General features: G+C 38.3%; 1 protein-coding gene across 1 annotated transcript in view; it reads left to right on the top strand.

The window, feature by feature from the left end:
- Positions 1 to 15,864, top strand: part of fam171a2 (family with sequence similarity 171 member A2) — a 17,620-nt gene extending 1,756 nt beyond the window's left edge. Inside the window, exons 2-8 of the mRNA XM_015389382.1 lie at positions 4,290 to 4,517; positions 5,129 to 5,221; positions 9,628 to 9,786; positions 10,328 to 10,495; positions 10,647 to 10,760; positions 12,741 to 12,867; positions 13,006 to 15,864. Coding sequence (XP_015244868.1) covers positions 4,290 to 4,517; positions 5,129 to 5,221; positions 9,628 to 9,786; positions 10,328 to 10,495; positions 10,647 to 10,760; positions 12,741 to 12,867; positions 13,006 to 14,488 — 2,372 coding nt within the window. The 3' untranslated portion in view covers positions 14,489 to 15,864. The remainder of the gene's footprint in view (positions 1 to 4,289; positions 4,518 to 5,128; positions 5,222 to 9,627; positions 9,787 to 10,327; positions 10,496 to 10,646; positions 10,761 to 12,740; positions 12,868 to 13,005) is intronic.
- Positions 15,865 to 16,005: the final 141 nt, after the last annotated feature.

Here is a 16,005-nt window from a genome sequence, read left to right as displayed (position 1 = left end):
ATACAAGAAATAAATAAAAAAACAATAAGAATAATATTTTGAGGTTGTATGCTGTGCACAATATTAAGCAAGCTTTATAAAAAAAACTTGCAAAATTAAAATTAAGTGTTCCTTCCTTGGTTATGTTTTGCAGACATAACAATGACACTAGCCAAACCAATTAAACAAAAATAATTCTTAGCAGCTGCACCTGTTACAGAAAAAAAGTGTGAAACTGAATAATGCACAGAATTATTCAATCACACAGTGTTCAGAAAGTGCATTTTCCACTATTCTGCACTTTAGATGGCTGTGTCGATACTTTTGAAAATGAGTATTGTATCCGGATACAACGTTTCAGTATCGATACTTTTTTGAGTATCGATACTTTTGACAACCCTATTGGTGATAGATCAAAAATAAGTTGTTCATAAACAAAGAAAAAGTTGGTGCAAAAACAAGAATGAATTTGTGATAAAACAAGAATAATTTGGTGATAAAACAACAATAAGTTGGTGATACAACAAAAATAAGTTGGTGATTAAAAAAAATATTAAAAAAAAGAATAAGTTGGTGATAAAACAGCAATAAATTGGTGCTAAAACAAGAATAAATTTGTAATAAAACAAGAATGATTTGGTGATAAAACAACAATAAGTTGGTGAATAAAAACAAAAATTAAGTTGGGGATTAAAAAAGAATAAGTTGGGGATAAAACAAGAATATAGGTGGGATAAAACACGAATAAGTTGGTGATGAAACAAAAAAAAAAGCTAATGAAACAAAAATAAGTCATGATAAACTAACGTAATTTGTTAACAGCTATATTTTGCTTTAGTTGTTAGACTATTTATACCCTAAGTACATTTTTAAATACTAAAGTTATTGGACAAAATGCAATTTTTTCTTTATGCAGCAAACTGGCTTACCTTCATGCAACTCTTTCCATACTTAGCATGACTTATTCACCTTGGGATGCTTGAGGCTTGAAACTAAAACAGACAGTATGATACAGCTGCTTATGATTCAGACATCTAAAAGGAGAACTTGAGAATTTCCAGGCGTTATAAAAAATGAAAAAGATCCACTTTGTCCGAACTTTGAGCAGAATAATCGCACTTTGCCTAATCTCTTTTCACAGATTGGGGAAAGTGGGCGTGTTTTTAGGAAGACACAACGCAATAAGGTTAGATGCTTCCTTGAGGGGGCAGGAAATCACTGTCCTACATAGGAAGGTGATGACTGCTTGTTTTTCAGGGAAAGGAAGGTTTGCCTCGCCTTGCCAAAGCTACTGCTAAGGAACATAGTAATCACAATGTCACTTTGATTTTGATAATGGAATAACGGTAAAACATAGTTCATTAGAAAATTGGATTTTGTGTAATATAGACCCTTTGAAATATTATGATACTTGTACGCCCCCTTTCAGTATTAGACAAGTTTCTACATTTTATTATGTAGTTTTGACTGCTTTTTTTTTTCCTGAAGCTTCTCACAGTTTCTAAGTCATAAAATATGATAAAAAATGTTTTAATACAGTTTCAAAAATAGTGTACAAATTAGAGTTTTTAGGGCTACTTAAATTCCTCCCAGTGGCCCAGTGTGCTACACTGCATTACATAAGCAAAAAGTATAAGTAATAATCAGGCATTACGAATGTGTTTTAATTGTGTTTTAATTTTTGGCCTGCTTTAAAGCTGTAAAGTTTAACATATAATCTAAAATGTGTTTGGAGTATTTTGTCACTGCAGATGTCTGAGGGTTCCGACTAAAACATTTCCATTTTAATAGACTAATGGTCATCAAATTCCTGTTCTTATCAAATAAAGGCTATTTCTTTAATTGCTACAGGAACACTAATTCACCGCTGTTAACCGTTTATCCACGCATTTGCACAAATTGTTTGAATGCCAAACAGGTGATTACAATGTTAAAGAAACATCAGCATAAAGAGATTTTTTATACAAAATGGAGCAGGTGAACATACGAGGGTGGAGTTTTTTCAACACAATCCCCCAGTTGTGTACTTCAGCAGGTGTAGTTACTTTTCCCTGAAAAATGAAAGCTTTCCGCAGACTGTTGACTAAAGTATTGTAACGTCAAAATCAAACAAGATAGTTTGATTTATGGTCATAGCAAAATATAAAACAGCAAAATTCTTATAAAGGCTAATTAAATTTGTCAACTGCAGAATTGATTTTATGTTAAAAGAGCATTTCTTATCCAAGTTCAATGATTTATATTGCTCTGAGTGGTTGCTTTAACACTTTCAGAGGAAAAATTCCCACTGTGTGACACTATGACTCAGTGTTTCTATCAATGGAGCTGCTTCAAGCCAGTTTTTCAAGTGTGGAGTCCAGACTGAGGAAATCCTCTTCAAACACATACACAAAGAGGGCTTTATAGTTCCAATTATTCTAATGTGTGACAACATGTAGGCATGCTCAATGAACATAGAGGCACAGCTACAACACACATATATATGCTGCTAAAAGTCTTATACATATTAGAACAACCGCTGGTGTTGGGTTCTTTTTGTGCTGAACGGTTTCAGATGACCGCAGCTTCTCACTACACAGGAACTCAGCTGAGGGAAGAAGCACAACAAGGCAGCTTTGGGAGAGTTGGAGTGTATCCATAGTAACAGCGTGACCCATATCCATGCTGTCCAAGAGGCAGGATGAGGAACTAAATGTTGATAACATGATGAGATTTGTAGAGGGTGCGTCTGTGATGATCCATCTCTACTGGAGGTGAAGGCAGCAGGATTTTCTCCTCTAAAAATCTGACCACGAAAGTATGAATTTTGGACTAACTTGGACTATCATTTTTTTCAAATACAATTAAAATAGGATTTAGTTTTTCCATGGGTTTTGAAACATCCAGTGTGAATATAAAGCATAAAAAAATGTAGATTACCAAGATTTCTTTTAGGGTTTCAATAAATTTAATTTTAACTAACTCAATTACCTTATCCCCATCTATTTCTAAATATACAAACAGATGATTCTCATTGATTGTCATGTTAAAATGTGTCCATTACATTACAGTTTGTTCTAATTGTGCTTTATAAATAGAAGTGCTGCACATGAAATAAACTTAGCTAAATCAATAGCTTGATCAAAAATAAGAAGTAGATAAATAAAGGTATTTATTCTTTTATTACAACTTTATTTTTTTTCATCATTATTCAAAGATATTTTGTGTCTAATTAAAACAGAAGCTCTTACGTTACTTTTCAGTCACTTTATCAGCAAAGATTTTTAATACTTTGGCTTTTTAGCCCCCTCTGTGTGACGGATGGTAAATGGCCTGTACTTATATATCACTTTTTAAAGTCTAGAGACTTGAGCAGTGCACTTTACACAACATTTAGTCACTCACCCATTCATGCACACTGATGGTGGCAAGCTACATAGTAGGCACAGCTGCCCTGTGGCTCAATGGCAAGCAAGGCTGCTGTGCAAATGCGCCACCATGCCCTCTGACAACAGGCAATGCAGGTGAGATGCCTTGCCCAAGGACACAGCATTGAAAGCCAGAGCCAGGGTTTAAACCTACAACCCTCTGGTTGAAGATCAAATTCCTGCATCCAACATTTCTGTGTTCTTTAGGTACTTTAACGACTGTTAGCTTAAAAACTGTTAGTTCCCAACTGAACCATAACCTTTATTGTATTTTAGGTGACATAAAAATAAGATGATGCTTATTGCTTTTTGAATTCTAAACACAGTATATTTGGCCTCTGAAGTCACAACATATTAAATGTCCTTTGAAATCCTTTTAATAGTGGGTTATTTTACAAACATGTCTCAATGCAGATTACTGCATGCAGCTTCTAGTGAAGGACAGACTAAAAAGGGTTTATGCATTTTAAAGACTTATGCAGCTCTATCCCTTTAACAATTAAAAACATATTTGCTGAAATCAAGCAAAACAAAAAAGCCACAAACATTTCCAAATGTTTTAACGATACCAATTAAGAAAAATAACAAAAGACCCCCATTTTCTTAGTATGTTTTCAATAGTTGTCATTTATGTACATTTTTATGTTTTCATAAGGATGGATGTTTTTATTTCCTGTCATTGTAGTGATTATCAATTATGGTAGAATCATCATTAAAAATTGATTACCAGTCGGCAATAAAGATTAATAACACTACAGAAAATGTTATACCCTTTTGTGGATCTGCTTTATTTCAATTATTTTTAAGACATTGCATCTTTGTAAACCAGGCTTTATTTACAGAATAACTTTAATCAGACTTTTATTTTTTAATCACTCGTTATCTTTCTTTCTCTTCTTGCAGAGGTGCAAATAAAAGTCCAGGTTTTTGACAACAGCGACCTCTCGCCGTTAGCAGATGCTCAGGTAGAAGTCCACGGGAATCAGACGCTGTTGGCGTCCAGCCACGCCGGAAGCGATGGCGTGGTGAGGGTCAGCTTCCTGTACAAAGTCGGCACATGGGTCATCATCGCAGCCTCCAAACAAGATTATGTCACCAACTCGGTGCCCTGGCACTCCAGTCGGATCCCCTGTAGGTCGACTGCACTTTCACCATCCTTCACTTTTAGTTTTACACACGAAAGCCTTGATATTATTTGAAAATATTGCACGTCTGTCACATAGAGTCAATTTAAATACGTGTCTTTGCACAAGAATAAACCATCAGACACTAATGCAGGGAGGCAGGAAATGTGCAATCCTGGGTTAAAATAGTTCGTCACAGCCACAGCAGCTTTGTTGGAAATATTCAGATGGTATTTATCTTCATGTATAACCTGAAAATCTAAAAAATAAATCAGTTTGCTGGTGATGGTGCTGTCCAAATAGCACGTAAGAGCACTGCAGAATTGATGTCTCAACACCAGGTCTGACATAATAAATGATTATAAATGTATTATTATAAATAATAATGATGTCACATGGCTTCAGATCATCATTATATAGGATTCTATCATTATCAGAAAAATTTTCCTTTAAAATGATTCAAATTTAATAAAACACATGAGAGCTTTAGGTATTAGAGTCTTGCTTTCCTCGTTTGTGGAGATTTATGAAGTTATTTAAATTGAAATATTGTCTGTTGTCTTTCTTTCTCTTTATAAATCTGTTTCTTTCCAAACTGGATGTCTGTTCTTTTCTCAGTGTACGCCTCAGTTAGCCTGTACCTTCTTGTAGAGAGGCCAGGAACCCTCATCCTGTACGATGACGTCCTGCAGGTCTTGTCTGGATCACCAGGTGAGAATAGAGTAAATTTCTACTGAATGCAGGTTTAGATTGTTCTTTTTTCCAAATAACCAAATTAGTTATTGAGTGATTCACTTAATTGTGCATGTGCTTGAAATAAAAGCCATAAAAGTTTTTTTTATTTGTCTTTTGTCTCGTCACAGCTACAAAAATGTATGTATTTATCTGGGGTTTTATGGGTTAGATCAGCTTAACGTAAACGTTTCCTGTATTAAAAACCTTAAAAAGTGTGAGAATGCATGGTTGTAATCTTGGCTGGGTTTAAATTCGAGTTTATTTTTGCCTTTTTTTTTTTGCTTTGTACATCAATATACAAAAATCAATGCAATAGTAGAGAGTCAGTCAGATTACACAGGTGGGTTATATATATTTAAAGTAAATTAAAAGAAAAAAAGCTGTAACACAAAAATCACTTTTAACAGCAAATCAAGCTTGTTGATCAATATCCAGAGTTGTTCAGGAAGTTCAGTTTTAAGTTAAGGCTCACGAAAACAGCTTAAAAAACATCTCAGATGACATAAATTTGGCTAAACTTTAAAGGTTTTAGTTTTATTTCTACTCAAACTAAGGTTTCAGCAATTCTGTGAGGGCCTCAAAGGTTTGAAGGAAAACATAAATGAAATAAGAACATGAATAAGACCAAGGGAAACAAGAGACAGACCAGAAGGAACGTTTTAAACAGGTTTAAGTTAATAAAACAAATATCCCAGTGTTTAAATATCCCACAGAACACAATTCAATTCAAGATCAGTAAGCAGAAAAGACCACAGCACCACTGTAACCTACTGAGACACACCCGTCCAACTTCACAGGAGGGGAATTAATCATGCAAAAAAAACCCAGGTGGATAATGTTGACTGGACAAATATTCATGTATTCTTCAAATTTCTTTATGGAAAAATGCAAAATAAAAGGCATCAATGAAAGCCACAAGAGGCCATGCATGGTATAACACAAAAAATGGAGACAAATGCTCCAATCAGATGAAACCAGAACAAACCCTTTTCATCCTAAACACATTCCACAGTGGTCTTTTTAAAGTCTAATCCCAGATACTGTAAATAGAATTTGTGGCAAGGCTTGAACCACTGGCGTAATTTTCTGAAGGACTGGTGTTGACGTGTCCCACCCAGTGGCATGGAGGGGACAGTCCCCAACAATAATTTCCGCTTTCTTCCCCCTTTCCGCTGTTTTACTTCAGCCAACAGTAACTGGGGTTAGGTGCAGCTGTCTGTGTCCAGAGCATTTTGAGTCTGTGTTTTTTTCCTCTCTCCCGCAGCTCTCGAGTCCCACCTCCCGGTGAAATATCATCAGATCTGTCGCTTTGGGACATAATATTATTTAGGGTTGCTATTCGCTGCGTACAGAGTAGCTACATGGAGGAGGAGAGACACAGCAGCACTCAGTGAATTATATCCAGCAGCTACTTCGATAGATGTTTAAGTGAATTTCAGGAGACCGGTTGGTTAAAAAAAATTAGAGATGCCACAGAAAAATCCGTTCGTTACACATACGGAGCTTTTTAAGCTAAAAATGGCAATAGAGTGTACCTTTATATAAGTTTAAAAAACCTGGGCTTCTCAGAGGTCCATTAGTCAGAGTTACAAATTAAAATTAACACATATCTGTTGTTTTCTTATTGAACAGAGAATCAGACTGCAGAGCTTCCAGATATCTTGAAAATGATTTTCTCTTGCATCATTATATTGGTAGGCAGGTTCACAAATCTGTTTTTAAGCAGAGCAGAGACACAGTTAGGGACAGCTGCTGATTTAAAGGTGAAACAGATTTACTGGGATATGCAACATGCAATCAAATATATCTCCAAGTTTACAAGAAAAAAATACGCAATGCTATAATAAAATTCAACATATCTTTATGTATTTTGTAGTTCAGCAAGACTCAGAAATAGCTGTGCCAGCAACCCAGAGACAGCCGGACTCACAGGACACAGACTTAAAATTTAAATATAAGAAACCTACAAGTCTTAAAGCTCAAATAATAAAAATTTGTGTATAAATTATTTGATTTTTGAAATATAAGGTTCAATATATAGACTTTGGCTGTCAATGACATATGGGACACATTTCTAAATTTGATTTTGCTGCTTGTGAAGGAGGATAATCACTGATGCAGCTTAAAGGGAAGCCAGGCATGGATGGATGGATGGAATTAAGGTTGTGTCCATACTAGGGATGCATGATATATCAATGTTAGCATCGGCATCGGCTGTTATTTGTCATTTTTTTTATACATTACCGTTTTTGAGCCCTTTATAAATAATGCACTAAAGGCAGGCATCTGTCTATAACTATACATTTTATTACTCTTCTGTTATCAATAATAGGAAAGCATTCATTGAGTATATGTTTGAGCTCATTTTTGGAAAGTATAAACCCTTTGAAAGCATTCGGGTTGAGTAGCTGTAGGTCTAACAGCCACCACCCTTAGAGCGTCTCCACCATTTTTTTTTTTTTAATCACAAAGTTACACCCTTGGCTTAAACATTGATGTTATCAGATGATCTAGGTCCAGTCTTCAGCACATTTGCAGAGAATTTGAAAACATCTCATTAGTTGTGTTTCCATTAACCATCAAATTGCACACACTGTAATTACAAAAAAATTATTTTAGTAAATGGAAATACAGTATTTAAGAAAAAAAAACTATTTTCGGTAAAATGTTTCTACACTTTGATGGGGTGGTTTTTGGTCGTATTGAAATTGTTATATTTTGCACAACTGCAATTGCAATACTTTTTTTGGCATCACACAAGTCATGTGATCTGCAACTGGACCTACTGCCTCGTAACGCTCCTGTCACACCTTGATGATTTAGACCAGCGTATACATTATGTACAAAAAATCTGGGAAAAACACTGCTACATGTTCAATAAATTACGGGTACATTTTGTTTAAGTTATGAGTACGCTGAAGCACGCTGAAACACATTGACATACTGCAAGTACGTATGCCAGCGTATGCTCATATGTGGGCCATAAGTTACAGGAAAGTTATCTGATCGTTGACATACGTTAAGTGTAAGTTACTCATAAGTCCTGGTGTCTAGCTTATCCAAAACCTATGAGTATGTGCATAACTTATACGTAACTTATCAAGAACTTCCAACACATATCAACATATTTGACGTGTTCCAGACGACTGCTGAACGAGTTTCTAACTTACAGCTATTGTTTAATGGCATATTGGCAGCATTTTGGTATAAAGGGGGGTTCACAGGAGGAAACCGGCAGTTCTCCTCCAGACTGCATCCGCATCATAGGGTGAATGAGAAGGTGAGTGTGATGGATCCTTCCTACGTTCATGCACCATGGACACGACCAACAAACTACAAGGCATGATGCTGAATCTGCTGCAACTGCAAACCTTCTTTCTTTCTTTATCTTTTTATTCTTTTTTTTGGGTGGGCAGTAAGCAGCAGCTAGGTCAATACTGCAATCAAAGACATCTTTTTATGCAGGCGGGTGCACCTGAGGGGAGCAGCTTTATCTGATTCTTCGTAATGCCGATGTAATGATGCTTGTGCATCACTTCAGGGGCATTACGCTGCTGTGTGTTATGCATAAGTTCGGCTGTCGTTGAACATAATTCCAGACTCGTTATGAATACTCTATGTATACACCCAAAAATGAAAAAATGCATAGAAAGTTCACCGCATCCCAGTGTTTTAGAAGATTCTGGGACGTCAGGCATAAGCTGTCTAAATCAGCAAAGTGTGACATGGCCCTAAAAAGACGAAGACTGGAGGTAGATGGTGGATGATGGCGCTCACTAGTAACCTGACAACAGCCAGATGCATGTCTCACTCCGCCTAGCTCCGCTCACATACATCTGGGAACCCGCTCATTGAAAGTGATTTCCCCAACCGAATTTATGGTCTGGCCTATGTGAGTGGAGCTGGGCGGAGCGAGACATGCATCTGGCTGTTGTCAGGTTAGCTCACTAGAGGAGTAGCTGAAATGTGGATACATCTCATTTCTTTACATCTGCTGTTGCCATGTGGTTTCATATTCACATGCAATTTGAATTGTACACATTTGATTGAAAAACAAAACAATTGCAAAACTTGTTTCTTGCAATTTCGATATGAATGAAATATCAACCTAGTTTTGCACACATTTGTTATGGAAGCGCACCTAGAGTGGATTTATAAAGACGGCAAAGGGATGATGCCGCTATAAGTGTAGCCCAAGATAATTATAGACAGTATTGAATGCATATGAGGACGTTTTACAGATGGTAATTGACAAAGAAATCGGATATAATGTTTTAGTAATTGAAGCTTCAAATCTACCTTTTTTATCTTAATTTTACAACCCTTAAGGAGGAACATTGGTTCCTGATTTTAGATGTTGAACTTGGGTAATTTGCTTTTAGGAGCTCGTAACCAGCCGCTGGTTCAGCTGCAGAGGAAGTCCATTCAGCTGCCTCCCAGCTCCAACTACACGGCGCTGTCTGCAGCTCTGACCACAGCCAGAAGTCAGTATGAGATCGGTGGGTTCCCGTTCCTGTTGGGCCAGGAGACCAACAGCTCAGGTTAGTCCCTGTGTATTTGGTTTTGGAGGCTGGTTCTGGTATTTTCAAAGGAATGAACAGGCAGTGATATTTCAAGAAAATAATTAGCAAAAGTTAAAGTGTCATCTTGACCTCTTTCTTATGTTCATGAAAGGAAATAAAACCTGCTTGCCAGTCATTTTTTGTTTAATGGAAAATGTGAAGTCTGTTTTTTCCAATATGGTTTTCATTTTATTTGTTTCTCTGAATCTTAAAACAATGATTAGGTTTGTCATTTAATTTGATCTTATAAGTGAGGACCTCATTAATGTTCTACAATTGCTGAACAGTGAAACAATTGTTCATCATTGTCTTCTAATTTATAAAATCCTTACAATACAAGATCAGCTGTGTGCATTACTACAGATTCTGTGTAACTTGCCAGAGAGTCGTGTTTCAATCTATGTGTCGAGTTTGAAAGAAAAACGTTGCATTGTTGGCCTTTTTTCACATAAATTCATCCAACATAAAGTACAGTTTATGCTAATATTGCTGATATTTTCTCTCCATGGGGCGGAGACAGGATGGACAGACCTGACAGCTCTGGCGGTTATCAGCATTCAGCTGTTTGATAAAGATGGCGGCACGATCCCGGTCTCTGATCCGATCCACATCTCTGTACCGCTACCGTCTGACACCCGAAACAGGATGGCCACAAGTGTCCCTACATGGCTGTATCAGCCTAAGACAGGTAAGGTAGACCTAAAAATAAAAGATGCTGAAAAAGAACATAGTTATGTTAATCTCGTAAAAAGAAACCACAGAGTCAATATATATATATCTGCTAAGATTTGGATGACAGATTTTGATGAAATGATGATGACATTGTGTTAATCCTGTAGGATTGTGGGTTCGAAACGGTACCGGCTACATACAAAAGGACGGAACACAGTTTGTTTGGAACGCTGTGGTTCCTCAGATGGGATATTGGTTAGCCGCCTTTCCTTCATCTTCAGGTACTTACTTGGTTCCAACATGACCTAACTGTTCCCAAAATACAGATTTTAGAGACTTGGAAGTTGTTGGGCTGCAGATCTCAGATGTAAATTTGTCCTTCATGGATTTTACAGCATTTTCCTCAGTTCTCATTTTGCACATTGATGTTAAAAGTAAACCCTTTGTCTTAGTTTTGTTTCTTGAAAGTTTACAAATTAACAACACTACCACACTACTGTGTGTCTGCATCTTGTTTACATGGTAAAATGGAAAGCAAAAAAATCCCATGTTGCCCTGCAAAATATGGCCCTGCAGCATGAACAGCTTGATCACCAGATAAGCCAGGGTACCACATAGTGTTCTTGGCATTAGCTTCTAAGCTCTTACACACTAAGGGCCTGATCTTCAAAGATTCTAAATAAGAGGGGCTAAATTGTACATGCAATCATGCATAAAATTGCCGTTATTTGGGTGATCTACAAATGTGAAGAAGTGCAGATGGGTTTGGTTCTGCCCATTAAAAGGAGCAGATTACATGTTCCACAGGCAGTTTGAGAGTGGGGTAAAAGAAGGATGAGGTTCAAAACCATTAAAAAAATTATATCTTATTGCAAGGTTGCACAGTGGCATAGTTTGTAGCACTGCTGCCTTGCAGCAAGAAGGTTCTGGGTTCGATTCACGGCCCAAGGTCTTTCTGGATAGAGTTTGCATGTTCTCCCTGTGCAAGTTGGGATCTCTCTGGGTACTTTGGCTAAAAACTTGACTGTTAGGTTAATTGGTTTCTCTAAATTTACCCTTAGTTCTGAATCTCTGTGTGTGCCAAACATGTGTGGCCATGTAGCCCTTTGATGGACTAACGATCAGTCCAGGTTGTACCCTGCCTTTCAACCATAGACTGCTGGAGATCAGCGCCAGCCCCACTGTGACCCTGATGGAATAAGTGGAAGAAGATATATTGTATTTATAGTGCTTCTTGTGCACTTTTCACCCCATCCCTCCTGCATGTTTTATAAACGTTAAAATGCTCAGTTTTATTTTTTGGATTCAGTTTAACTGTAGAAAAAAATTCTGTCCTCCAGCAGTATTGATTTGTGCCCACCTGCATAGATGATTTATTCTTTATTAATATTATTCTATTATTTTTGGTGGTCCAAATATGATTTACATGCACACAGAATCTCCCTCCATTGTCTGGCATCGTACCAATGCCTCCATTGTGACAACAATGACTGCAGATATTTTTGCATGTTAGTTTACAATGCAGCTGTAGCTCTGTTTAAGGTGGGAAAAATTACCTTTTAAGTGATAAATGTTTACATTAGCATATCCTTTGCCCATGAATTGGCACAGTTTGGCCAGTAGAATATGATCTGCATATTGATTTATCCATACATGCAAGCAAGGTTTGAACATTCTGTTTGCTGGACTATAAAAGTAAATTACTTTTTTTAAGATCTGCTGTGTCCATAGAAAAATGTTTGCACTTGTTTTAAGACAAGCAAACCTTCTAAAGATCAGATTCCAAGTTTAGCCACTTGCGCATCACTGGTGCAGAACTAATGAAAATGCAACCCGAATTCTTTTAGCAACAACAGAAAAATCTTTTGGCTGCACATGTAACAATATTATAATTCAATGAGTAGCAATCCTGTCAAATATGCCAAATGAAAACTTTGATCCACATCCTTATCCTCAAGATACAGCATTTTTAAGAGCTGCTAGATAAGACGACCTTGTAACTGTGTGGTAGAGTGAACTACTCAATTACACTGAAAAGTAAGGTTTAAAAATGGCAGTTCTGACCTACCTATAGTGCTCTGCAAAGTTATGGAAACAATGTGAATCTTTAAAAAGCTTAATTTGATGTATTATGTGCTTCCTAGATGGTTTATTCCAACAGCATCATTGACTTTTTTGTGTAGACCTCAAAGATTTTGTAAGGTTGATTGAATTTAATGGATTCTTCTTTGTAAGATTAACTGTTAATACTATTTTTGCAGGTTTCGGTCTTTCTCATCCAGGTTTGAGGGATATCACCACCTACCACACCCTTTTCCTGCTGTCCATTCTGGCTTCTTTGGCTCTATTGGTGCTCATCTTACTCTGTGTGCTGCTCTACTACTGCAGGTATGGCAAGCTTCAGCTCAGGTTTCAGTTATTATTCTTATTTGCCGATAAAAAAAATAAATGCAAAGCAAATAGTGAAACATGTTGTACCTAAAGAAATTTCTGCCTGAGGCCTGATTTCTGATGTTTATTTTACAGACGAAAATGCTTGAAGCCTCGCCGACATCAGGGCAAACCCCACACATCAAATCTAAATGGAGCTAAGAGAGACCAGGGAACATCGACCTCACGTCTGAATCTGATTTGTGGAGGCCATGTGGAGTCGGGCCCCTCCAACGACAAATCTGATTTGTCTCCATCTCGAGACTACCAGAGTTCAAGAGAAGACCTGACTAAGCATGTTCCTGCTCACATGCTGCGACATGCAAAAGGGAAAAACACCTCAGGTTCCCAAAGGGGAGAGAGCTTCCCCATGAAGGTCACACGTGCAACCGAGACCAACAACCTTGATAACCCTCTACTGCATGAAGACTACAACCGAAGCTACAGCCCCAAGGAGAGTAAGGAGTCTGAGTATCACAGACATCATAACGCCAACGACAATCGAGGATACTCTTCAGATCCTCCATCCCCACCTCGTTTCCAGGGATACGTGCCAAGTCAGTCCGACAAACCTCCAGAATATTCAGCAACGGCAGCAGACAACCTTGCCAGACCCACCTCCCTAAACACCCAGCCTGGTCAGATCATCTTCTGCAGCTCCATTGACCAGATGAAGGAGAACATGTACAGGAGTATGGTGCCAACACTGGTCATCCCAGCACACTACATGCGCCTACCTTCAGAGTTCTCTGGTAAGGATGGGAAGGACCAGAAAGACCAAGACAAAGATGGGACACCAATAGGAAGCGGCCAGCAGCACCACCACCACCACTCCCAGAAACAAGGCCAGCAGCAAGGCGGATCTCAGGGTGACGACTCTGAGGAACCGAGCTGGGCCTCTGACTCCTCCGGCGGAGCTGTGACCATCCCTGTGCTCTTCAATGACTCCACCATGGCCCAGATGAATGGAGAACTGCAGGCTCTGACGGAGAAGAAGCTCCTGGAGTTGGGTGTCAAACAGCACCCACGTGCATGGTTTATTTCCCTAGATGGACGCGCTAACGCTCACGTCCGTCACTCCTACATCGACGTCAGCAATGATCTCAGTGGCGGCGGATTCGGAGGTGGCTCCAGTAGCACTCAACGCGATGTGAACCTTGAGCCGCCTCTTGAGTCTCAAGAGAGAAAATTGTCTGGCAATCGTAAGGGGAAGGATGAGCGCTGGGGGACAGGAGGACGGAAGGGTCACGGCGTCAGCAGCAGCGGCGGCGGTGGAAAGAATTACTCCAAACTTGCCTACCCTGATCACAGCGAGCCGAGCAGCAGTGAGGGACGCCCGGTGTCACCTGAAGAAAACTCCCTCACTCCTCTTCTGGATGAAGGATCGTCGTCTCGTGGATCCACCATCCCGAGAAGAGGCCGCAGCCGAGGGAACAGCAGTCGCAGCAGCAACAGTGAGAATCGTCGCGACTCCATGACAAGCCCGGAGGATGATCCTGATGACAAAGATGAGAACAAGAAGAGCCCCTGGCAGAAGATTGAAGACAGACCTCTAATGGTCTTCCACCCCAGGAAGTGAGCTTTCAATACTTAGGGAACACTGGATATTTGATAAACATAAAGGTCGAGAGAATTGTTTCTTCAGAAAGCTACCAACAAGCACAACCACTGCTTCACTGGTAGTTGTTTAACCTTTCTGATAATCATATCAGTTGTCCCCTCCAGTTTCTGTCACTTCTGTCCAGTTAATGTGCATCCTGTAACATCACTGAACATCATCTGAGCCATCATTACACTGACTGTGGAAATAGCCATTTTGCAGAGTGAAATACATGAATAGAGCACTTAAACTTTGATAACTGAATAGTTATTTACCAAACGTAACCACACAAATTGCTTGTTTTATGGGATTTATTTGTATGTAGCTGAATTGAATCCCTTATATTGGTTCTAAATTTCAGAAAAAGATCATTCTTTTTTTAAATAGCGATTAGAAAGATAATTTAATGAAGGAAACAGTGTCTCATGTTTTTTTCTAAAGCACCTGTGAAAATATAATGTATTTGTTTTACTTTTCTCCTTTCAGAAAGTTAACATTTATTCTTCCCACTGTACTGTGTTAATGTATTGTGATTTTTTCTTTTTAAATCGCACTGATTTAAAATTTTAAGCATAATCTTGAAGTCACTGACTTATCACAGTGATGCACTGTACAATTTTGCCAAAATGTCTGCCTTTCTTGTTGAAATTTGTTTGGCCAGCAGAACCTTTTTGTGTAAATAGACCCTCAGAAATTTGAGTGACCACTTGTTATATAGGAAGATTGCATGCATATGAATGTATGAATTAACAGAAGGCACTAAAAGCCCCCGCCCTACTGTTCTTTAGGCTCCTGTGTAGCTCCTTCCTAATTGCCACAAGATATCTGCAACTCAGAAAAACCACTAATTTACTTGAAGAGTCACTGCTGAGATCCACACAGTGGTTTGTAAACTGGGCCTGTACCACTTATCTCCTGTAAGTGCCTTCTTTCACATAGGATCGGGCGATAGGCATGGTTTTTAAAAAGCAGGCACTAATAAGCACACTGTATTGAGGTAACAACATGTGACACTGGGAGGAACGCCTGCCAAATCTGACAGCTTTTCTTGGGGTTACTCTTTCCTTGAATACCTAACTTCTTGTAATGATCCTGTTTTTCACCAAACTTGTAAATTTAATGACGAATTCTATGAGACTTTATGTGTATAAAATGTGCATGTGATAGGTAGATTAGGGTGTTTTTATTGAAATCCTTTTGGAAAATATTTACAGGACAGTTGACACACCTGAATATTACAGAATTATGTTGTCAAAAGGACTCCGTTGTGTGAAGAAAGACAGAGCTTTTCTCCCTAATGAGATAGCTTTTGTTTTGAGGGGCATTGTGTGGGAGACTTTGGAAGTTTACTGAAAGCACAAATTTGGTTGTAATATCAGAGGATTTAAAACAGAAAAAAAGCTAAGCTTTCGTTTCTAAAGCTAACAGCTAATTGCTATCACCCTTAGCAAAAAGTAGTATACTTTAAGTAAATTCTATTGAGAATACTTAAGTAT

Source organism: Cyprinodon variegatus, unplaced genomic scaffold (genome assembly GCF_000732505.1).
Source record: "Cyprinodon variegatus isolate N-32 unplaced genomic scaffold, C_variegatus-1.0 Scaffold456, whole genome shotgun sequence".
Classification (NCBI taxonomy): Eukaryota; Metazoa; Chordata; class Actinopteri; order Cyprinodontiformes; family Cyprinodontidae; genus Cyprinodon; species Cyprinodon variegatus.
This window is presented reverse-complemented; position numbering and strand designations above follow the sequence as displayed.